This window comes from Misgurnus anguillicaudatus, chromosome 11, assembly GCF_027580225.2.
Source record: "Misgurnus anguillicaudatus chromosome 11, ASM2758022v2, whole genome shotgun sequence".
In the NCBI taxonomy this organism is placed as follows: Eukaryota; Metazoa; Chordata; class Actinopteri; order Cypriniformes; family Cobitidae; genus Misgurnus; species Misgurnus anguillicaudatus.
Genome location: NC_073347.2, coordinates 17,343,679 through 17,369,971, shown reverse-complemented (window position 1 = coordinate 17,369,971; position 26,293 = coordinate 17,343,679). Strand labels below are relative to the sequence as shown.

Sequence of the window (26,293 nt, the reverse complement as noted above, 5' to 3'; positions counted from 1 at the left end):
CAAAAAATTGCAACCATATGTACTGTACTGTACCAGAAGCAACGTGTTTCAGGTTATGCAGAAATGTAGGCAGAGGTACTTAATTCATTAGCCTGTGTAGCATAATACAACATAGACCTGTTGCGAACATCATATGCAAGTATTGTCTTTACACAGTAATGAGACATCACAGTTATATAGAGACACTGATAGTGTAAGTGGAGATAATGCAATAGGCAATGGCTTTTTAACAGATCTTTGCAAAACATTGTTTATTAATTTAGTTTCTGTAAGTGTTCATTTAGCTGCTTCCTAAAGTAGCAGGCAAAATAAAAAGTCACACTGACTCAAATATGTGCAGTAATCCCTAGCATATACAGTATTTTCAGTATTTCCTCTATTCTTTAAGCCGAGCAAGGCAGTCAGTGTTATTCCGGATAGTTCATACATTTTATTCAAATTGCTATTACAATATTTTCTGCATTGTATAAATGTGGTGTGTTGGAAAGGAGAAGAATCAATGACATTATGTTTAAACATACAGAATGTAAGTCAACAGTACAATGTAAAAAGTAAAAGTTGGATTAACTTTTCTCAATTTCCATTTTCTCACTAAGTTTTTTTTTTTTTTGCTGTTACCAATTGAAGTAATTTGTTTAAGTAGATTCAACTTTCACTTTTTTACAGTGTATTCACCCTGTAAATCCATATCCTCCATCAGAGAAAGATGAAAAACAGCTTGTGTGCAGTTAACTAAAAATTATTATTACAATTCCCTTGGTCCCATGGTCATGACCTCCTCTAAAATCAAATCCAGCTAATATACCCCCCCCCCAATATTATCACATCATTCAGATTAAAATAAATATGAAATATTCCGAATGAACACTTTTGTCCGTTTTCTTTATTAATTTCATTTGCCAGCAAGAAAGATAGTATTATATTTTAAATTAAATAATCTGTAATGTAACCCCCTGCCCACCGCACCGACTACTTGGTATTACCCAACCCGCTTTCTCTACCAAGTTTGTTCACTATTTTGCGCATGCACAGTCGCTGGGATGAATGGATGGAGAAAGCTGACAGTGCATGATGAAAAGGACACTGAAAGGCAGCCAGTCGAGCCAGACAACGATTTTTTATTGTTGGTCAGCACCAGCCAAAAAGAGAAAAAATCCTGACCAAACGGAGGTACCCCTATTGCCAAGTTAGCTGTTAAGTTAGCTCAGCGTTTCTCAAAGTCAGTGTGGGGCGCAGGCGTGGCCCACTGGTGGGGAATAAAGACATGACAAGTGGGGCGCGACAAACAGGTTTTGTGCCCATCTTTTTAATTCCTTTATTTATTGACCATACACTCAAAACAAAACAAAGACACATTTACATGTAAGCCTTACTTAACCTTTTCACATGTAAGTTTAAAAGTTTTTTAAAAGTTTTTTAAAAAGTTTTTTAAAAGTTTTTGAAAAGTTTTTCAAGGCGACCGTTATTGATCGTAGTATCACTTTATGGCATTGGTTCCCATGGAGACGCGTTGCTTGTCACACCGCGCTGAATGACTGATGATCTGCTTTTTTTCCTTTATTATTAAAAATTTCACAAATTTGTTAGCTATTAGGATATATCTGATATTCCAATTGTCAAATATTTGCAATTGGATGTGTTTTGTTGTTTAAACAACTTATAACGATCGCGTTAGTTGAGCTGTATGTACAACGTATTTTGTGCAAAATGTCCTCAAAAGTATGTAGAAGGTGGTTACATTTATTTCCATTCCAGTAACTTCACACATTACATTTCCGTTTGCACTTTATGCTATGCTGCTTTAATATGATTCAATAAATAAATAAATATGCCGCGAGTTTAACCCCCCCGATTGGTAGCCCTAAAGTTACGCCCTTGCTTAAGATGATATGTAATAATAATACCTAATTTGTATAATTCCTTTAGTGATCCAGGTGCTTAAACAAATGGTAACTTCCCCCTATAGTGTTGTAAAATGGTTGTGATGCATGGATACTTGTGATATGTTCAGGAACTATTGTGAATCACTTTTGGCTTAGACAGTAAATTCTTAATTTATGAGTATGTCTGGGTTTCATCATTGACGAACAATGAAAGATTTCATCATCACCCTATTATTGATTCTTTTCTTTGTTTAATATGAATTTTCGGTTTCCCTTTCCTCCTGCTCTTTGCCAACCCCCCACCCCACTTCCACCCCATCTCTCCATCTCTTCCTATCTCAGTCCAAGCAGGATGAGTAATGGATGCAGCCATTTCCATTGTGTTATAGTTTATAGTCTTGCAGATAACCCACCAGCGTGTCCTGACTGACCTTCATAGTAATGGCTATTAATGAGGGGTCATAAACCATATCTCATCTGACCACAGTAAAGAACGTTGCCAGTGACATGAGACTGTTACACAGTTATATCCTCTCCCAATGCAGATTCATGAATAATGCGGCATGCATTCCAGGAGATAATGAAATTGAAGCAATTTAAAGGTTTTTTATGGAAACCTTAAGCATGATGTTTATTACTATGCATGTATTTCTTCTGTGCATCTAATGTATACATGCATATGCTAAGATACTATACAAACATTTCATCGTCCAGATTCAATACAGTAACACATATTGGTTCTGTTATGCCTCACATACTTGTATCGTCACAACCACATGCACATGCTTTTTGAGTGTGGTTAGTATTGTAAATCAAAACAACACCAAGCGCTGTGGTGTATTAGCATGTTAAGGAGCAGGTAATGGTTTTGTGGTTTAAACCAGGACCATCACTAATTCAGCTAATCAAAGAGTGCTCCCAACAAAACAGACTTGCTGTACTCTGTGAAGCACTCAGACAATGTGATTAAAACATTGGCTTAATGTCAAAGAAGCACAAACTGGTGTTTCCAAATAATGACAGGGGAAGTTATCTGGCAGTTATTGGGTCTGGAACCCCTGTGAAGTCATTAGGTAATGCCATTATATAATAATGACCTCATTGACTGGGTCACTTTACCTCCCAGTTAGTGCAAGTACAGTACGCTAAAGAGATCGGTTGAGGGAAAACATATCAGGATGTCGTAATCATCTGCATTGTTTTCAGCTCCATCGGTTGTATTTATTGTTTTACTTTGACAAGTCAGATATAAAATATTCAAACTCCAACAACAATGACGCTAAATGAAGCTGCAGCAGTTTTTAGCTCTCAAAGAGGCAACAAAATGCAGGAGAGAAGAACATGTTGGTGTCTCTGATGTGAAAAATATTTTTGCAGCGTTTGTTTGCTGTTTCTTTGAGGGCAGAGAGACACATTCTCCTGAGACCCCACATCTCCTCCAATTACAATACAGAACAGCGAAACACCCGCTTTCTTTCTTTCTTTCGTTCTTTCTTTCTCACATGCTTCTTTTCTTGCAACACTTAATTTTTTTATCTCTGTTATTTCCACATGTTCTGTCTGTAAGGTCTATACACACAAACTCTCTCTCCACACCCCTGCCAAGCTCAACTGTTTTTGCTGCGAGGTCTTCAACGTTACCTGCCAGGATTTGGAAAGCAGTAGTCATCTATCTTCAGGGCATACTTTGGCACTGTGAATGTTAAATTAAAAACGTATAGCCAAAGAGAACTGGGTCATATGCACTTTAAGTGTTGAAGACAGCGCTTAGAAAATGAGCATCATCAATCAAGTCTGAGTCTGCAATACTCTATGTATTCAGCATCACTACAGCCCAATTATAAAGTGGACAGAGAATGTTTGTTTTTCAGCAAAATATACACTTTCTTAGAATATAAACAGAATATAAACTTTTAATATAAAAATGTAAACTTTCTTTACAGTTTTTGAAGCCAAATTTACAGTAGTACACTGTAAAACAAATGTTTGTTGCACTTCATTTTTGTTTTACTTGAATTTACAATTCATTTCAACTTTCTCAACTATAGTGAGGAGTTGATGTAAATGATAAAAATAAAGTTAAATTAGCTTAAAGAGTAACTAAAACCAACTTTTTTTAGTTAATGATAAGAATGTAAGAATGGGGCATTATTAGTGCTTTTCATTGATTTTAGTTAGTTTTTTGACATTTGGATATAAAGTGTTTCAAAATATATGGTGTAAAAACGTCTGAGTGCTGCCCTCTTCAGGTTGAACGGTGGCTACTGCAGTTGAATTTTCCTATTGGATGTTGGGTCCAAAAAAGAACTCGTGACGTAAGCAGGTTCAAGGTCACCACGCCCTTGTTACGATCTCACCACACACTTGGTACGAGCTTAGTTCGTCCCCTCTATCTCCGTTGGGATCTGCCCACTTTTCTTGCATTTTTCAAATATTGCCAGTGGGTGGAGTCAGGCTCTGACCAGGGGTTTAGTTACGCTTTAAGTTGTTTGAACTTAATTAAAAAAATTGCAATTCCTCACTAGCAAAGAAAGTTCATTGTAATTTCAAATTAATTGAACTAGAAAAGCGCCTATTACATTGCTAAAAACAATGTTATTTTGTATATTTGGTATAGTACAATGTGTTTGTGTGGTTTATGGTTAAAAAAACATTATTTTCCACTTAGCATACATTTTTATAGCTCCAGATTTCACTCTATTCCTGAAGCGCACGTATTTGAAAAGCTCTGTGTCCCTGATTGGCCAGCTAATCTGTACGTTGTGATTGGCCTGACATCAGCCGGAAACCTGATGCTCCTTACCATGTTTAAAGGACTCAGTTGCTAACAGGAGATAACTTACAGGCTGTAAGTCCGAAGCAGGAAGAATTATAATAATGTCGGTCTTGTCTACATCACCAATCCCAGGAAGTAAACTGTTGCCTACAATCTGTGTGTTTGTTGTAGTCCAAGAAAGAGATTTACGTTGGAGACAATAACTTGCGTCATTGTTTACTTTGGAGTATGTACCTTTTGCATATCGTTAACATGTATACCGTATTTTCTGGACTATAAGTCGCTCCGGAGTATAAGTCGCATCAATCATAAATGCATCATGAAGACGAAATAACATATATTAGTCGCAGTGGACTATTTGTCGCATTTATTTAGAAAATTATTTCACAAAGAACAGACATTTAATCTGGAAAGGCAAGTTATTCAACTAAACAATAGCACACAGAACAGCAGGCTGAATAGATGCCCGTACGTTATCGTAACATTATTTACACGATACACAATAGCATACTGAACGTACATGGAAGGCTGAATAGGTTAAATAAACAGAAAAGGCTTGTCATTCCACATCACTGAATTCACTGAATTACATTAATACAGGAGCAGCATATAGCGTACTCTCTCGACTGTAGATGGTAATGTTATCTCTTGCCTCATAAATGTCAAAATTAATTCATACTGATTTACAAGGCGCACCTGACTATAAGACGCAGCTTCAGCCAAATTATGAAATAAGCATGACTTATAGTCCAGAAAATACGGTAATACATACTTACACACCAAAGGAAATTTTAAAACATGAATCGTACAATAGGTGCACTTTAAAAATGTAACTGCAACAATTAAATTTTGCCATGTAGCAACTGTGTACAGTAAATTTTTTAAATGTTTGTTATTTTGTTTTTGTGTGTCAACTTCTAGTCCATATGACACTCAAGACTCATATCTCCTGAGGTAAGAGCTACTGCCTTAGGGGTCAATCACACCAAAAGCAGTTGCAGGCGCCTTTTTTGAATGATATTCTATGGGCAGGGAGCGTTTGCATGCTGTTTATGGACTTGCTAAGTGAAAGCTGTAGTTTGTAGCGTTTAGAACAGACTGTTCGTTTTCTCACGATGCTTTGATTGTCAGCTGACATTTTGAGTGATGAGAGGGATGAGAGAGAGAAATATCATATCAGTGAGATAATAATAGACCACAGACTCTTAAAGCTGAGAAGAGATCAAGAGAGGTTATATTCTCTGATGACTTCTGCTCTGCACCAAACTACTGCTGCACCATTGAAAATGTGAGGATGCTGATTTATATAAAAGGCACATTTTTGGTTTTTGTCCTTGCCTATTTAAGTTAACAGATTTGGCTGTGCAAACATTCGTCTGTGTGTTCATTAAAAATCAAAACCTATGGCCTTGGCATTGCTTGGCATGGCATCTGTTTTATAATTTTGGCCCATATGAACAGAAAGCTAATTTCCTTTAAAAGGCTGTTTAAAGTGTTTTTACATTAGTATTCTATTTATACAGCCATAACACCTGGAGGGCTGTGTGTGTTTGAATGTGAGAGAAAGAGAGAGATGATGTGAGACTAGATTATCACCTCATGTGATGTTTGCATCTGACACTGTTTGGTCTTTCCTGAAACCCCTGGATAGGCTTAATAGGCATCTATATTTAGTTTTATTATGAAAAAGAGAAAGATTAAAGCTATTTGTATGATTTTACTTGCAGTTTAAAGCAATCTCTCACTCCTTTGTCCCTTTTTATTTAGTTTAATTAATGTGTACCATTTGAACATGGCTGTCGTTTAAAGGATTCGTCCATTTTCTTAAAAGAAAAATCCAGATAATTTACTCACCACCATGTCATCCAAAATGTTGATGTCTTTATTTGTTCAGTCGAGAAGAAATTATGTTTTTTGAGGAAAACATTGCAGGATTTTAATGGACTTTAATAGAGCCCAACATTTAATACTTAATTCAACACTTATCAGTTTTTTTCAACAGAGTTTCAAAGCACTATAAACAATCCCAAACGAGGCATAAGGGTCTTATCTAGCAAAACGATTGTCATTTTTGACAATAAAAATAACAAATATACACTTTTAAAGCACAACTTCTTGTCATGTAGATCCGGTCGTGATGCGAAAGCTGACCCCACGCAATACGTCATGACGTCAAGAGGTCACAGAGGACAAACGCGAAACTCCGCCCCAGTGTTTACAAGTGTGTTGAAAGAGGACCGTTCCTACATTGTTGTATGTCAAATGATACTAATTAATGTCTTTGTGGCAGTTTATTGTTTAAAATGGTCCGCAAATGTGCGTTTTATATATGTAACACGTGACCTCCCTACGTCACTGCACATTTATGTTAGGTCGCGCTGGACCGGACCTAGCCGAAAAGTTGTGGTTTAAAAGTACATATTTTTTATTTTTCTTGTCAAAAATGACAATCGTTTCGCTAGACAAGACCCTTGTGCCTTGTTTGGGATTGTTTATAGTCCTTTGAAACTCCGTTGAAAAAACTGTTAAGTGTTGTATTAAATGTTGGGCTCTATTAAAGTCCGTTAAAATGAGAAAAATCCTGCAATGTTTTCCTCAAAAAACATAATTTCTTCTCGACTGAACAAAGAAAGACATCAACATTTTGGATGACATGGTGGTGAGTAAATTATCTGGATTTTTCTTTTAAGAAAATGGACTAATCCTTTAAGCATTTTCCTCCCACATCTTAAAATTTACCCCATGCGTATATCTGCCTGACAGAGTCTGATCTGAAGTTGTTGTGCTTCGTGTGACCTCTGACTTCTGAAGTCAGTAGGCGGAGTGCTAAATATGCATCGATGGGCGTGATGGGCATTTGCGATGGCTGTGACATCTGAGCGGGTGAATGTCATATGACTCGTGCTGTCAGATGCCTCACACGATTCTCAACAGTAGTTTTAGCTGTCATTTTAATGGCGCCTGGTAAGCCTGCACAAACCTCTCAGCTCCAGAGCAGATGGCTTCTATCAGTACTGCCAGTTTTGATGTAACGCCTGTGACCCAATCAGATTTAAGCACTGCTGCTTTTGGCTGATTGCACTGTTGAGATTTAAAGCCTCTTTAAGCCTTAGGCAATAGATGCACTTTTACCGAAATTCTCACAAGGCCGGGCCATTCTGTTTTAGTTTAGTGAGCGATCGAGTCCAAATGAAATGGAAAATTATTCAAAGTCTTGCAAGTGGTGCTGTTGGACCTGATGAACTTTTGTGTCACAAGCTGACCAATCTTTTTTAGTAATCATGTTGGCTTCGTCCATGTTCATTATGACCCACAGCATCTACAGTAAGTACTTACAATCACCAGTTTCTGATGTGTCAGTGATTGTCCAAAATGTCTTTCTGATCACATAATGTGACATCTTTATTTGAGGTCATTTGAATCAGGGACGGAAAACTTACATTTTTGAACTGATGTGGGCAGAGTTGTCTTGCATTGACCAACCCAACCTGTTTTCAACAGACATTCATTACTTTTAGATATTCTTTTGCGTTCTTTAATAATGCAAATATTTATAAAAGGCTGTGAATATAAAGCATTGATTTATTTCCATTAAAGGATTAGTAATTTTTCTTTAAAAAAATCCAGGTAATTGATTCACCACCATGCCATCCAAACTGTTGATGTCTTTCTTTGTTCAGTCAAGAAGAAATTATGTTTTTTTGAGGAAAACATTCCAGAATTTTTAATAATTTTAATGGACTTTAATGGACCCCAACACTTAACAGTTTAAATGCAGTTTAAAATTGCAGTTCAACGGAGTTTCAAAGGACTCTAAACGATCCCAAACGAGGCATAAGGGTCTTATCTAGCGAAACGATTGTCATTTTTGGCAGCGCGACCTCACGTAATTGCGTAGTGCCGTGGAAAGGTCATGTGTTACATATATGAAACGCACATTTGCGGACCATTTTAAACAATAAACTGACAAAAAGACATTAATTTGTATCATTCAACATAAAACAACGTCGGAACGGTCTTCTTTCTCTACACTTGTAAACACTGGGGTGTAGTTTCGATACGTCATCCGTGACCTCTTGAAGTGATGAGGTATTACGCAAGGAAAGGCTACGCGTCACAGGACCGGATTAAGACGAGAAGTTGTGGTTTAAAAGTGCATATTTTTTATTTTTCTTGTCAAAAATGACAATCGTTTCGCTAGATAAGACCCTTATGCCTCGTTTGGGATCGTTTAGAGTCCTTTAAAACTGCAATTTTTAAGCTGTTAAGTATTGAGGTCCATTAAAGTCCATTAAAATGAGAAAAATCCTGGAATGTTTTCCTCAAAAAACATAATTTCTTCTCGACTGAACAAAGAAAGCCATCAACAGTTTGGATGACATGGTGGTGAGTAAATTATCTGGATTTTTTTAAAGAAAATGGACTATCCTTTAAAAACAAAAACGATAAACATTTAATGTCTTTATTAATACATCAGGGAATTCAAGTTTAAAATAACACCTTCATGTCCACAGTCATCTGAGCTCCAGATGCAACATGATCTCATGGAAATCTGCGTTATAGTCACGGAAAATGACACAAGAAATCCGTGGGAGTGACACGAAAAAGACATCCTTGTTCCCGTCACGGAAAAAAACTGAATTCCCTGACATGGTCACGGATAAAGTGATCAAATTTTCTGTGACTTTAACATGGATTTTCGTGAGATCAGGTTGCCAGATGCTAATGTAAGTGACACATCTCCTTATTTACCTGAAGCAGAAAAGTTGTACCGATTATTCACAGAAGTGATGACCTAATCATTATGGTTAGAGAGTCGGACTTGTAACCCAAAACTTGTTTTTTTAGTCTCATGGGCAGCAGGTTGCGACTGAGGTGCCCTTGAGCAAGGCACGTTTCCTCCAATTGCTCCCTAGGTGCCCCAGTGATAGCTAACTATTGCTCTGTGTGTGTGTGTTGTGTGTGTGTTCATGACTTGAAGTGCAAGTGTTCACTACTCACTGGGATGGGTTTAATGTAGAGGTCACATTTCAACCATGTGCTTCCATACTTGACAATCACGTCACTTTCATTTACATCAAATTTTTTCTTACAGACACACATAATGTTATAGGTGTGCAATTATTACCCAACCACATTATGCTGTCAAATAGTTATTTCTATACATTTTCTAATGACTGTCCGCTCTGTTTATTTCAGGGTTAATAGTATCATTTGTATACTTTTTTGCTGAGCGTTCACATAAGCAATGATTCAGTAACATTCTCCATTTGCACGGTCTAGCTCATCTTGTTCAATCATTGGAAATTGATCATTGCTGTCTCTTTCCTTCATGCAAATAAACCAGCAGGTGTAATGATTCTCAGTAGTGTAAGTTTCTCTTGTAAAACGGATGTCTCTAAGAGCGCTCTGGGCCGGGACAGTATATCTCTATGACACGCTGAGAGATTTTGCATATTAATGCATCACAGATCATGTCTGTGTACAGGGCCGCAGTCAGAGCCATGAATCCTCATTTGTCTGTGCATGTGCGGGGATGTTACCTTTTCGAGTAACCCCCAGTTTTGATAGGTGAAGGCATTACTGGCATACCCTAAATGATTTTTTTCCTGTTTATGGGTCATTCTGACTACACATATTTTTTAGAAAGGTAACACATGAAAGTTTACTGTCCAAAATTAAAGTGTGTGTGTGTGTGTGTGTGTGTTTCAAAGTATTGCAGTATTTTACTTCCAAAATTTTACTTTCTAATGGCAAAAATCTGCTTAATCCAACCAATGTGTAATATTTTTTCCTGCAACATTTTGGCTTCCCTTATCAAACCCACCTTCACCCAACCTTCTTGGGATAATACCAATCCCCGCAGAAATCCAATGCATCCTAATGCAATATCTTAGAGGAATGTCCTTGTCCATGCCATGTTAATAGAAAGAGTGCAGAAAAGAGAGCTTCGGGGATCAATTACAGAGGTCTGGGGTTATAGAAAAGCTACTGTTTCATTTGCTGTTATTACATTGGAGGATTGATTGTAGAGGGAGTTTATTAAGCATTACAAAGAGAGAAACAACAGGAAAACGGGTTCAAGTATTTTCTTCTTATTTGGCCTAGAGGAGATAGAGTGAGCTCTCTGTAGACCAAATATCTAAATGGGCTTTTGTAATCTATGATAATACAGTAGGTACACCAACATGCATGTATTGCTATAAGTGTTAATAAGTGCTTTTCAGTAAGAATAGTTTTAAACATTGCAGATATTCACAGCTGCGTTCATCTTATCAGGAGCAGGTGTGTATTTACAAGATAAGGCAAGGGTTTGAGTTAAGCACACACTGACTGGTTATTAAACAAACTGCTTAACTTACATTATAAATTGTCTCCAGTAAGCAATGCATGTAGTGTAGGTCTGGCCAGTGTTGGTAGTCGACAGTGTTGGAAATCAAGAACTGAATCTATTTCTAGAAGAAAGCTGGAACTAATTAATTGTCATGATAGTTGTTTACTGTCATTGAACATCTGCTTTGTTCTGTCGATATTAACACCAAAATTACACAGCACAAGAAGCCAATTGTGTCTAAAATGATACTATATGTAAGGAATAATTGATGATGGGCCGTTGAAAATAATGCACACCCAAGGTGGTTTGTTACACTGCTGGTGTGCATTATGTTAGAATAATTCAAAGGACCGGAGTCAATTATTTCGCTTATGCCACGGTTACCAAAAATATTGCTCGGGTGCCTATTTTTAAGACATTTGACAAGTTAGGTGTGCGGTTATCAAAAAATAACGCATACCAATGGAACATTTCTCAACCAATCAGAATAAAGCATTCAACAGGCCCGTGGTATAAACTAAAGTATGCACCTACTCTGTGCACCTAAACTATGTACTCAACCATCTACACTCACCTAAAGGATTATTAGGAACACCATACTAATACTGTGTTTGACCCCCTTTCGCCTTCAGAACTGCCTTAATTCTACGTGGCATTGATTCAACAATGTGCTGAAAGCATTCTTTAGAAATGTTGGCCCGTATTGATAGGATAGCATCTTGCAGTTGATGGAGATTTGTGGGATGCACATACGGGGCACGAAGCTCCCGTTCCACCACATCCCAAAGATGCTCTGTTGACTTGAGATCTGGTGACTGTGGGGGCCATTTTAGTACAGTGAACTCATTGTCATGTTCAAGAAACCAATTTGAAATGATTCAAGCTTTGTGACATGGTGCATTACCCTGCTGGGTGTAGCCATCAGAGGATGGATACATGGTGGTCATAAAGGGATGGACATGGTCAGAAACAATGCTCAGGTAGGCCGTGGCATTTAAACGATGTCCAATTGGCACTAAGGGGCCTAAAGTGTGCCAAGAAAACATCCCCCACATCATTGCACCGTTGCATAAATGAAAAATTGAACAGGTGTTCCTAATAATCCATTAGGTGAGTGTATACAAATAGTATATAAACGTTAGAAAGGTTGTATCATCCCAAATTGAACACTTTTTATACCCGGTTTCCCAGATGAGACTACATTACATGATGTCAAACACATAACAAGTCATACAAGTCAATGAAAATAATTTTGTTACTTTTGATCATTCATGACTCCATAGTCGCCATCAGACTGAAGTGTAATTGTCTCCGCAGTTGAACTTTGCTGGCACAGCGATTGATAGCCGTGCCTCGTTGCCACACAAGCAAAACTGTGACTGTTAAATGTGTGAAGTGTCCAATTTCCACACATTTATTTAGTTGAATGAGTGCATGATCTACTTAAAGTGCACTTCTTGTTCTTCTTGTATAACTAATACTATTTATACTACAAAATGATGTATATAAGTGCGTAAATATGCACACCTCAAACTTTTTCTAAATGTAATTAAATAATACACCGAACTGTTGCTATAAAACTAAAACTAAAGTGGATTTATAATTTGATTCCCATCATGAGGAATTGAATACACAACAGCAGTCCTTGCCTTGATGTATTTGTTAATTGTTCCCATCTATCCTTTTAATGCCTGGTGACTGAAAACAATCACGAGAGAGAGAGAGAGAGAGAGAGAGAGAGAGAGAGAGAGAGAGAGAGAGAGAGAGAGAGAGAGAGAGAGAGAGAGAGAGAGAGTCACACACAGTCAAGAGGACATCAGGTTCTAATCACAGTGCTGTTTAATCAAATCCTCGACCTCTCTGCTAATCGCCGGTGACGTTACAGATCTAGATAAAGTGTGCAAGGAGTGTACTGACCTCCCCTTTTCATTTCAATGTATTTTTTCAATTAACCCTCAGGTGAGGCTTTTATTAGGATTTAATCATGCCTCTGTTGCCTGTGTTTTAAAGTGTTTAAAACGGCAGAGGAGAGAAAGAAAGACAGAAGTGACTCCTGTGCCATACAGTACTAACACTTTCAATCAATTCTCTCGTGTTATTGAATAGGAACTTTTTTAAACCCAGCTTTGATACTTGTAGTGTACAGTGTACAAGAATTGTTGTCTGGTTTTAAACAGTCCAAATAAAATGTCAAAAACATGCATAAACATTCTAGGTTTGTCCCGATAGCATGCAAGGTCATTATTCATAATGATTTTCTTACTAATTGAAAATTAGAGCCAATTGGAGAAGGAAATAAGAGACACTAATCAATTTGCGGCTGCATCAGAAGCACTGCAGGGTTTCTGTTTTGTCAAACTGGCCAGATGGCCACTGTGTGCGTGCGTGCGTGTGTGTGCCTATGTATGTGTGTAGTAATCCATAGAGGTGTGCATTATGCTTGGCTCAAAATGATCCTCTAGTTCCAAAAGGTTAAATGGACGGTGCATGCATGTGTTTTGAGTGTGGTCCGTTTCAGTCTTGGACTTTGGGTTCATGCAAGGGTGAAGAACAGCTGCAGAGGATCATTTCTTAAGCGCCAATTGTATCAGACTACCGAATAGATATTTTATTCCTGTCAGCCACAGGGCATCGGATCAGGAGGGCACAACACATACTCAGACAGTGCATGCACAAAGACCATGTTTTTTTTTAAATAAGACATCTGACAATATTGCACCGTATCTCAGCTATGTTTTTCGCTTTGATTGCCTGTTTGAATGTGTATGCCTGCATGCTGATGTTCTGACTGAGAAAATCACACTGTTTACGAATAGTTGAGATTGCATTTCATATTGTCTAACACATACACACAGACAGATATTAATTCTCACAGTCAGAGAGTGACAGAGAAAGACTTTTCTGTGCTGAGTGCCTTAGATGGGCAGATGCTGTCTGGACAGATGGACTTTAAATGTGTGTGCACTTGTCTCTGTATGTGTGTGTTGAATTACAGTCCAGACACCGAGCAGATGGAGTGGGATGGTGTAGTTTTACATCATTTTGTACCGAAGGTCAAAAGATCATAGTGCATCTCGCATGCATTTGGTATCTCCTATTCTATTATATTCTAAAATCATTTATATAGCATTGTTCGCTACTGAAAAATCCAGCTAAGACCAGCATAAGCTGGTGAGCTGGTTTTAACTGGTCCCCTAGCTTGGTTTTAGCTGGTATTGCTGGTGTAGCATGCTGTTCTAGCTATGTTTTGTTCACTTTTTAAGCTGGTCTAGCTGGACTTAGCTGTTGACTCACCAGCTTGACCAGCTTTGCCAGGCTGGGAGGACCAGCTTAGACCAGCTACTGCCACATTAAACAAGCTAAAACCAGCTACCAGCTTATGCTGGTCTTTGCTGGATTTTTCAGTAGGGCATGCCTCATAAAATAATGATGATAATAATACTACTTAGCAATACTACGGTTGTGATCTACGAAGAACAGGAGTGTGACATTCATAAAGAAGAATTATTATTGCAAAAGTACTTTTTTCAGTTCATACTGAAAACTTTAAGATTGTAGTTGGACCATAATATTGAAAGCGGTATAAACATAATGTTAACTCTTTCACCGCCAGCGGTTTTTAAAAAAGTTGCCAGCCAGTGCCAGCGTTTTTCATGATTTTCACCAAAGTTTAATGCCTTCCAGAAAACGTTATTCTTTAAATATATAAACATACAAAATACAAAATTAAACAACAGACCCTCTGATTTCAAAAAAACAAAAAAAAAACGTTTCATCCTACCTTTAGTGGTTCTTTTGTAATCAGCTTTTGAATATGGGTAGGTTTCTGCAAAAACACCACATTTTGAGCAAAAAGCAGAGATAATTCCATTTTTGTGACGGACTTTTCATAGAGATCCCATTCAGAGCAATCTTTAAAACAGACACGGACATGCAGCAGCTTGCCATAGGCAATAGTTCCGGGTTTAAAAAGTTGCGGAAGGTGGATAATAGCGGTATTGTGGAAAGACAGAAAATCTCGTCATTGGCGGGGAAGCGTTTTCTCTTAATTGACGAGATATCTTGTCAATAGCGGTGAAAGAGTTAAGCAGTCTTCCTGTAAGCAAGCCAACAGGGCGACAATGATGAAGGAACCAAAAACTCTAATGATGTGAGAAACCAGGCTTAGCCGGGAGGGCCAATTCTTCCTTTGAATACGTGCCTTTGAGGTACTAATATGCACTCCTCAGGTACAAAGGTGTACTGTACTTGTTTGAAAAGGTAACACCCCAGTGACAGCTTTGTACCTTTTTTATTTTGTGATTAGCTAAAATTGTTCAATTTAACCATAATGAGGCTTTCACATAGTATATGGTGTGCGCTGCGCTATGAAACCCATTCATTTCAATGGGCAGTTTTTTGTTGCGTCGAGCAAAGTGTGAGCGCGCTCTGTGATGATTACCCGCGTGGCCAATAGAAACAAGGCATCAAAAGAAGCAAAATGGACGAAAAGCTTATACTCGGAATTCCTGGAGCTTTATAATACAAGTTAACGCTCCTACAGAGACATAGGAAGGAAAGCCGTGTCATGGATACACGTAGCAATTCAAGTTGGCATCGACTATTTAACGCAAATATAAACACTGTAGTAATTTATTGAAAACCCCGCCTACTTTGGTCTGGCCATCAGAGCACAAATCGCTTGGCTGCGCTGAACCCAGCGGCGAACTCAGTGCACATATGCTTCAACAAGTTACACTGTGTGCAACTCATGTTACTTGAAGCGTAATTATTCAGTTCTCCTCCTCAGATGTTTCTTATGAAAAGACTCATGCTGCGTCCGAAACCGCCTACTTCCATACTATATAGTAGGTGAAAAGCAGTAGACGAGGCGTGTAGTATGTCCGAATACATAGTATTCCAAAAACGAAAAGTACCTGGATGACCTACTACTTCCGGTTAGATTTTGAAGTGTGCATACAACGGACACTTTACTATACTTATGATGCCCCAGGAGAGGAGTTATCCAACGAAGAAGAAGAGGCGTCGTTGGCGATGTGGTTGTTTTTGCGTTCGTATGACATGACTTGATCACAACGAATGTCACGTCCAAATCGCATTCTAACTACCATGATTCATACTATACAGTACCTACTGTTTTAACGGTCAGTAAGTAGGTACTTCATCTCATTCAGTACGTACTATACAATATGCGGTTTCGGACGCTGCCTCAGCAACACTTTTCTCCTCTAAAGTCGTATACTGTACTCAGATTTGCTAAGACACCAAAGTCTGCAATCTAGTAATATATTTACTTTCTTATTTATCTTTTTTCTCTAAATTTTTCCATAAAAATGACGTGAGCCATGCTATGCACATTATTTTAATAACTTCGTACTCCTCAACTCCTACCATTACAGCGTCTAGGGTTGCAATCTCCTCTAGGTGCATCCTTAAAGACAAGCACCTTATTAGCAGAGTCCTTACAGACCCACACACATACTGTACTGTACATGCACACACAAAAACACATACACGCTCCACTCCTGCTCTAATGCAACCCATCTCTTGTTTTTAATTGGCTCTCATTATAACCAAACTCCTACTGTAGCTCTGCTTATCCAGAAATGTTAGTTAATAGTGCGATGTGTAAAGCCGGCAATTAGGCGCATCTGACAGGCGAGAACACAGCAGCGCCGGTCGCTTTGATGACTCGGCTGTTCGGCCGGGATGACTGTTTGTTTTGGCTGCAGGGATCCAAAGGGACGAGCACAGTTTTGTTTAACAGGAAAAAAACAGGTCCTTTATAAACTGCCTGTGTGTTTTGGCAGACCTGTAGAAAAACGCTTGATTAATTCAAATGTTTGTCAGTGCCGTGGGGGATTTAAATGAAAAGGGTTGTTTTGTGGAGCAAGAGTTTCAGAGCTGGGGATTGTATCATACTCTTTGTTTTTCTTTGTCTGTATTTTTTCCATTTGTTGGTTTATAGTATATATATACTTTTAACTATTTATACCCTGCTCAGTTTGTAAACCCAGAAATGCAAAATGATCTACAGGCAAAATGCATTTCTGATTCTGATGCCTAATATTCAGTTTTTTATAAAGAGACCCACTGTGCAAAAGTCATAGGTCACCATCACACCATTGGATTTGTTGTTTTTGCAATAGTGACCATTTATAATTATTTCTCATTCTTTTTATTATAATACAAACAGAAAAGGACATTTGTATGCAGTATTAAAAAACAGAATAAAATTGTAAGATAATGTGTGAAGTACTTCATGTGACCTCCCCTTACACTTGAACAATAGCAGGGATCTACAGGCTCTATAGAGGGTATGCCTTGACGTCACTTTTTCACGTGACCACGCCGGAACTCGCCCTGTTGAGTGGCAAACATAGTGGGTTTTCATAGCGGCTGCTGCGAAAATGCCAGTAAAACTGACTATTATCAGCTTAAATTGAATGTAGTTGGACTTGATAGCAGAGGTGGACAATACTTACATTGGTTACATTTTCCAAGCATCTGTGCTTTATTAGGGTGTTTGTATCGGGAAAATGTTACTTCACTACATTCTAAAGCATAGAATCATACTGTGTATCAGTGGCGGATGCAGAACGTGACATATGGGTGGGCATGGATTAAGTCCGGGTGGGCCTGAATCTATGGGTGTCATTTTGAATAAGAAACTATAACAAGTCTATAAAATTCGTCAAAACTTCAGAACACTAATTTAAACAGCATACACACACACCCGAACTGCACGTCACATTTTTGACATTATTGATACTTTAAATTGTAATGCAACGTGACATTTATTAAGCCTTTTTGGTAAAAAAAAATATTGGGCTCTCATAGCCTACAAAAAAGAACCTGCACACAGTGACAGGAAATATAAATGAACCCCAAAAAACCTTATACTTTTTTAAATAACCTATTAAAGTGTTTAAATAAATACGGCTACTAAATGCTTAAAATGAAGCTTCTAACATCATATTCTCTTCATGCAAATCACTAAAAATATATTTTCGTTCTCACATATTTAAGTTAACTTACTAAATAAAGAAAGAAAAAGGGAATTGCTAGAATAATGTTAGACTCTGGGGTTAAACGAAATGACAAATAAATAAACATTTAATATACTTTTTGATGAGCACAAGAGCAAGCCTACTCGTGAAGAGCGGAGCCGAGGAGCGCGCATATCAGACGTGAACGAAAGGAATAATGGATTTAATGCTTTCACTTCATTTTCTGACAGTTTCACTTGTTAGTGAGGATAGTAATGGCTAACAAGATGACGCCGAATTACATACAATATAATTACCTAACTAAATCTGAAAGAATGCAAACACATTACAATATTTTTTCCTCCGCCCGACGGCCAAGGCGCATCATTTTTTTTTAGCCCGACAGGAATTCACCATAGACCGTAATGGACGTCGGGCAAGCGATTTTGCGAGGTTTGTTTTGTAGAAAGACTTTCTTTAAAGTGAATTTCGTTTTGTATAAATTGTATCTTAATATTAATCAATGTTTGATCAAACAATTGCCTCGATTTAATAAATAAGAAGCAAACCAAAAACGTCTGTGGTGTGGATTGAAGTGAACCCACTATATTTCCGCAGCCTACGTCTTTCTGCTTTAATGCATTTCTTAAATTAATGTCTCAATTGCACAGTAGGCTTATAGGTTGTTATGATAGGCTATTTGTTGCTTAAAAGCAATAGGCTATATTGTATAAAGTGTAGCAATAAACGTGGCGTGACTTATAGTGCTGCTATATCGCTATATCAAACAACATCACTATGATCAGATGTTTTCTTTCTATTTTTTACTCCGCTGTCATATTTGTTGTGTGTTTATGTTATTGAGAGGAAAGCGCGCAGCACATATTTATAACGTGTTGTTATTCAAAATACGTTTTCTACTTGCTTGCAAAAAAAGTTCTCAAAGTGATCATGGCTGAAAGCTGCTCGGGAATATTTCATTATAACGCAACATTCAACTGCTTTAATAGTTTTTAAATAGTTATCAGGCTTACTTATAATTTTACTGTTTTTAACATAACATGCAATAGATAAATTACACCACATAAAGTAGTATACATGTCTAACTATACAGAGTAGTATTTTTTACATTTCTGATTAGGCGGGCCAGCTGTCAATCTGGGCGGGCCCAGGCCCGCCCAGGCCCGCCCATAGCTCCGCGCCTGCTGTGTATTCTTTAATATTGCATATTAAAATTTATTTAATACCTAATTACATTAAAATTGTGTAATTTTACTTGAGTAAAAGTATGTCAATGTACCTAAATATTAAATTTAAAACAAAAACTTTTATTTATGAAATGTAATAAAGTAAAAATTATGATAATATGCTTTGGAATGTATGTTTTCCAAAGAAAAACATGAATAAAATAAAAAAAAATACTTGTAAGTAGAAAGTAAAACCTTTGCTTTATAGTGACCATAGCAACTTGTCAACCCACCTGTGGTCTGTGGACGTTGGCATGAACGATCAATTTACTTCTTCTTTTGGTGTTTCTTGGCAGACTGTAAAACGATAGCTCCAAATTCTTGTTAATCTGTTAGTACAGTCTATCCCACAACAGCTGTTTCCCATTTATATGCGTTTTTCCCGTGTTTTTGCTGATTTCACACTGTACACTCATTCTGCCGCTCAGTCTTTTGCCACTCAGTGGGCGTAACCACAGTCACTTTCGCCGAAGGTGACGTCACGTGCATACCCTCTATTAGTAAATGGCGGAAAGCTGTGATGCGGTTGTATTCGCGCTGGAATGACATGACGTGATGTATCACCATGGCGGATGTAGTACGTCTGAATCTCATTCATACTACCAGGATTCATACTATACAGTACGTACTGTCACAGCATGCGTTTTCAGACGCAGCCCTAATCTAATGAATTTAGTTTTCTCTAAAGAGTTTAACATTAGTGCTAAAAAAAGATCAGAAACTGACTTTCCCTGAATGAGCAATGTTCTCCAAAAAAACTGTCTTTTTAACATTTTGTGTACATATTTTTTGCATTTTCTGCTTGTATCTTAGTAAAATAAAAATATATACATTAAAACTACGCTAAAACAAGCTGTTTGTGTGCTAAAACTTAGCATTTCAGTGATATCTGTCATGGTAGTCCAAAAAGTATCTTATATATCTCTATTAATATCACATTTGAGCATGTTTTACTATAAAACACACTACAATACTGTATTTAATAAATGAAGTTTATTTACTTAAGTTCGGGAAGAGCATGGTCATGTAATCCAACCAATCAGCGCAAAGAGGTTTATATATAGCCGTCCCTCACATCTGTTGCTTATATGCTTATTATATATATGATATTATTATATCACCCTATTGATTAATGTGAATTCGTGAAATAAACTTTTTAAGGCATGCACTAGCATCAATTTAAGCTATACTATGTATCTTACAATCATTCTCTCTTTCTGTCTATTCAGGTGAGCCAGCTCTAGCAAAGGAGAACAACTGCCTGAACGCAGCGAAGGCCTGCAACCTAAATGACACCTGCAAGAAATACCGCTCGGCTTACATAAGCCCATGCACGAGCCGAGTCTCAACAGCCGAAGTCTGCAACAAGCGCAAATGCCACAAGGCCCTGCGGCAGTTCTTCGACAAGGTGCCACCCAAGCACAGCTACGGCATGCTGTACTGTTCCTGTCCTTTAGGAGATCAGTCGGCCTGCTCCGAGCGCAGACGCCAAACCATCGTGCCGGCCTGTTCGTATGAGGACAAAGAGAAGCCCAACTGCCTGACACTGCAAGCCGCCTGCAAGACCAACTACATCTGCAGGTCTGAACCACAGAGATGGTTTATAAAGCCAATGCAAATGCTTTGGTGTACTGTATCCATGTTAGCAATATATTAACAATAGTTTGTTGTTATTGGTTTTAAAGGGATAGTTCACCCCAAAATGAAAATTCTGTCAACATTTACTCACCCTCATGTTGTTACAAACCCTCATAAAGATACTTTGAGAAATGTTTGTAATCAAACCATTCGTGGACCCCATTTACTTCCATTGTATTAGTTTTTCCTACTATGGAAGTGAATGGGGTCCATGAATTGTTTGATTACGAACATTTCTAAAAAAAATCTTACTTTGTGTTCATCAAAACAAAAAAATTTATGTGGGTTTGTAACAACATGAGAATGAGTAAATGATGACAGAATTTTCATTTTTAGGTAAACTATCCCTTTAAGCAAGCCAACATGCTAATGTAGTTTTTATAAACCAGGTCTTGTAAATCTTTAAATTTTTTTCTAGTGTGATTTTAAAAAATCCCAGAAAGTTAAGAACAGTTGGTACTCTCTTGCACATACACACACAGTTACACACAAACACGTCCACACTTCAACTTATCTCATGTGCATTAACACTTGGCAGTGCAAAATGAGCTATTTAGAGGTGCCAAGAAATGCCTCTCAAAGTCTGAGAGGCAAAACACACCGAAATACTGTAATAACAAGTTGTCCCCACTAGGGACACGCTCACCCGTGTGCATCTGAAACCTTCATCTATTGGGAAATAAAGCGTTTATTAAGGTGATGCAGGAGAACACATAGCGAGGGCAATGCTGTTGATTATTGAGGTCTAGCAATAAAAACTGCAGCCCTAAATCCGGTTTGTACAGGAAGGAGGCAACCCCAGAGTGCTCTAAATAGCTTGTTAAGGATTCATTAGTACACAGTGGATGTAGTTTTGGCACGTAAATGTCTTAAGGCTCCGAGAGAGCGTCAGCTAATGACCCAGCTCAATCAGACCAGGGGCCGCTCTGCAATCTGGGGGCGCACTTTAGACAGCCATACAAATAACTGGAATATATTTGTACTTGAGCTCCAGGTCTTTACAATTTACATTCTTTCAGTGCTTCTTTCTTTATATTCTGCTTTCTTTTCTAATCTTGTGACTGTGATTTGTTGGCCCATGATCCTTTGTTGTGACATAATCGGTCAAATCAGCCAATCAGAACAGAACAAAGAAGAGTTCTCCAGAGAGCCTCTTATTAAAGCAGGTGATAGCAACTACGCTTGTATCATCTGAGGAAATTCAACTGTCAATGTAAATCACATGTGCCTCATAAAATATAATCCTATCTGAAGTAATGCAGCTACAAGACAGTCATTCACAGTTTGTAGATACCCTAGAAATATATAAGCTGTGTCGTAAAATGATTCCTAGTTTGCTAAATTGTCTGTTACCGAGCCCCTAAGGTGACATTGGAGTAAAAAAATCTAAAGTTTAGTTTCACGTGCGCACCCGAAACTAAACTTTATTTAATTTTTGCTCCATGTCCCCTTAGGGGCTCGGTAGTCTGTGACTTTCCTTATAATTTTTTTTGAACCAAAGTTTTACATTGCATTTATTTGATAGATGATTTTAATCCAAACTGACCAAGGGCCCTATCTTGCACCCAGCGCAATTGACTTTGTCAGTGACGCATGTATCATTCGTATTTTGCACCGGCGCACAGCGAGGTTCTCCCTCCACAGACGCACGTTCGCAAACTAAGGAATGAACTTGCGCTCCCTGGGCAGTTCAGCGCAAAAAAGGAGGCGTGTTCCGGCGCAAACCATCCCTGATGCTATTTTGCAGTTTCAAAAAACAATTGCGCCACTGACCAGAAAAAAATAGTCTAAAGTCAGTGGCGCGTTGCGCGTTTTCATTATGCTATTTTAAGGCCGCATGCTTGACCATAATGTATAGTGTGCACAACGCGCGCACACTTTGCTTATCTAATCTACACAGATGTTATTTTTGCAAATCATAAATTGTTACAATAAAAAATATTAACACATGAGATAAGGGAAATCATTGTGGTGAGCATTGTGGTGATAGTTTTTATTTATTGTGTGGCTGCGTTAAAAAATTATCATGCAAATAACGATTAAAATATTTTCATAAGTTTGTTGTGTGGCTGTATTACGTTTATTTTATGTAAATAATAATTCAAATGCATGTGAACTTGATTTGTAAGTGTACTTTGGGGTTGGGCTGCTTGCGTTTCTTGGCTTTCAGCAGTGAGGGTGGACGCAGCGATGTCCTCTGCTGGCGTCAGGTCCTGTGTAAAGGCAAATCCACCTCTCGCTTGCGGCGCAACGTCCTGGGGATGCCAGCTGATGAGACAATTGTGGCTATTTCCTCTCACGCCTGTTTAACCGAAGCTGATTTGGGCGGGTTTCTCTCATCCCCATACAAAACAAATTCTCTGTCTTTGACTGCTCTTACAAGAACGTCGGTCTCCTCGGCTGTGAATCCGCTCCTGACGTGCGCCTGGTAAATCCGTCATAATAATAGCAACCCGCCATGGAACTTGCGCACTTGCGTTTAAAGGGAATGTTGGATGACGTTCTGATCAGAAATCTGCAATTTATGTGGCAAAGTGCAACGTATTTAAAAAAAAATGCAGCCCCCGCATAAATATGCAGACTTTGGATGATTATGCATTGAATCATCCGATCGCATAATCGTGTTTTTCTGGAGGGACTGGTATATATATTTTATTAGTATGTGTGTTCCCTGGGCATCGAACCCACAATCATTGTGCTTACACAATGCTGTAGTTGAGCTACAGGGATACATTTGATGACAAACAGCTTTAGGATTAATAGACAGGGAGTTATTTTATTATGTGAAAAGTTGACCTAAAAGCTTTTTCTCCCTTAAATGGGATCCTGGAGCGTTACAAATTTTTAGTTAACCTTGAAGGCTCCCCCATAGTGCTCTGTATGGTTACAACACTGCATAGCAAATCAGTGTAAAAACTAAAAACACACTTTATATTTGCAGTCTTCTGCAATGCTTAACCACTGCAACATTGGTTTATCTTGTGGAACCTGATGATTTATTAAATGATATCTGATTTTAAGTTTTCAGGATTAGTGTCTTCTCATACATGTGGTCAAACTATCCTGCTGTCAGCCATTTAGTTATCAAAAGCGTTGTCCTCCGCCATGGGTGGTTAGCATACAAACTAACATAGACCCTTTATCGTACTTATTATCATCCTTTATTGTTGTATCGCGTCAGCTGGATAAGACACGCTGTTAACTGTGTTGTACCATAGGGCTTCAGTGTATTTGCACACAGATCCCACAATAATCCCACACCATGTGTCTGGAGAAACGGCACAGCACATTCATTTACACTTTCATTCTTAACACTGCAGTAGGCTGCTGACAATCTTCCAGCACTTTTAACTGCCAAAAACTGTGTGTGTGTGTGTGTGTACGCGCGCTTTTGCGTGTGTGTGTGCGTGCGTGCATGTGTTCCTTCAAACACAGATTTTGTAACATATGTTTTGTCTACGTCATATTGAAACATATTTAATTACAGTATAAAGTGATGTTGGTAGTACCAAAAAAGCTAATATACTACATGATATAATGTGTACTGTATTTGTGCTTGTATTTTGTAGGTCTCGTCTAGCTGACTTTTTCACCAATTGTCAGTCAGAACCAAGGTCTCTGTCTGGCTGTCTGAAGGAGAACTATGCCGACTGCTTGCTGTCATACTCTGGTCTCATTGGTAAGAAACAGGAAACAGGTTCATACACAAAATGGATAATGACCAGGAATGAGACCCTTGTGAACCATTACGTTAATCTAATGAATTTAATTATTTCCTTAGTTTAATACCATAACATCGACGCCAATAGCCGATTATTCAGACTGATATCTGTCGATATCAATACAGATACCAATAGTTTGGTGGTTAAATTATTTTGCATTGACTACATTCTGAAGATTCTGAATGTTATTCATTTATATATGACCATTAACATTGAACATTAAACTGGTGATATTTATTTACATTTTCTATACACAGAGCTCAAATTCAGTGCATTATCCTGTTCTCTTTTGATTGACAGGATATGTCGGCCATGACTATTGATTGTTTTTAAACTATTGGCCAATAGCTAATAGTGTTTAAAAGTGCTTTTATCAAACAGTACTGATTATTGTCAGTGTTGTCGTAAACAAAGAGTACCGTCCAATCCAGTAACTGACGAGAGATGAATGACGTGAACTCCACTGCTTCACTCTCATTGGTAGTCACTCTTGAAAGTCGCTCATCAATTTGCATAAAGTTAAATTTTTCTTATTTCACCAAGTTAGTCGCCAAGCTGTCGCCAGAAGTTGCCAAGCTGCCATTGAAATGAATAAAATTAAGCCTCTGGCCGTCTGAACGGGGCGTTAGCCTTTTCTTAAAAGTGCCTTGAGATTCTGCTGAGGTGTAGTATTTAAACATGGATTAAATTATGTAAAATAATTTAATCCATAGAGAAATGAAAAAATATTACCTATTTTAAGTACACATTGAATATGGTTTTGTTTTTCTATCAATTATTGTTTGTACTGTAAGATGTGGATTCAATTTAGAATGCTTTATTGATGGATTTTATTTATTTCAAAAGGAAAAGATATTTTAGAAGTGGATGCTACAGTAACTGTCTGCTTAATTACATACTGTGTGATGTACAGTACATATACTGTATCTCATATAGAGCATAGATGTTTGTTTCTTCAGTTTTTTCTCTGTCTTTTGCTTGCTGTGGAAGTCGTCTGTGCAGCACACAGGAACAGCAGCTGGACACTGGGGAATACAGCAGTGCAGCTATTAATCTGTGATTAGCCGCTGTTGTTGTTCTAGCAGTAGGGGTTGTGTTTCTCTGTAGGCTAACACTGTCACAGCCTGACACAACCCAACCAGCTTCATCAGGAAGCCTGTTTCCAAATGAGACTTTTTAAAAAGCACAGTGAGAGCGTGATAACCCCTCATCTATGATGCTTAGTTTAGTTTCAGAAGTTACACTTTTAACAAAGTTGAATGCAAATGTGATATTCAGACTTTTAAATTCCAACCACGTCTTTATATTTTTCAGGTACAGTGATGACCCCTAATTATCTGCGCTCCCCTAAAATCAGCGTGTCTCCATTCTGTGACTGCAGCAGCAGCGGTAACAGCAAAGAGGAATGCGATAGATTCACAGAGTTCTTCACTGACAACGCTTGCCTGCGTACGTTACTTTTCATTCAATTCATGCTTCTGTCTACATTTCAAACACATATTTTGAAAACACAAGCAACACAAATGACACTCTGAACACACATTTTGAATTTGCGCCCCTCGGATGAGCAGTCACGATCCGCCACTGCTTCTCGTTAACATTTTAACAAATGTGCTCATTCTCGCAAGTTGTATAAAAGTGGTGTTTAATGAAATGACTTGCACATGTGATCATGCATCTGCATGAATTTCACATGTGTGTCGT

General features: G+C 38.1%; 1 protein-coding gene across 2 annotated transcripts in view; it reads left to right on the top strand.

Moving 5' to 3' along the window:
- gfra1a (gdnf family receptor alpha 1a) overlaps window positions 1–26,293 on the top strand; it is an 86,037-nt gene that overhangs the window by 45,705 nt on the left and 14,039 nt on the right. For both annotated transcript variants that reach the window (XM_055170411.2, XM_055170412.2), the window contains 3 exons: window positions 20,459–20,810; window positions 24,437–24,546; window positions 25,904–26,038. In XM_055170411.2, the coding sequence (XP_055026386.1) occupies window positions 20,459–20,810; window positions 24,437–24,546; window positions 25,904–26,038 (597 nt within the window). The remainder of the gene's footprint in view (window positions 1–20,458; window positions 20,811–24,436; window positions 24,547–25,903; window positions 26,039–26,293) is intronic.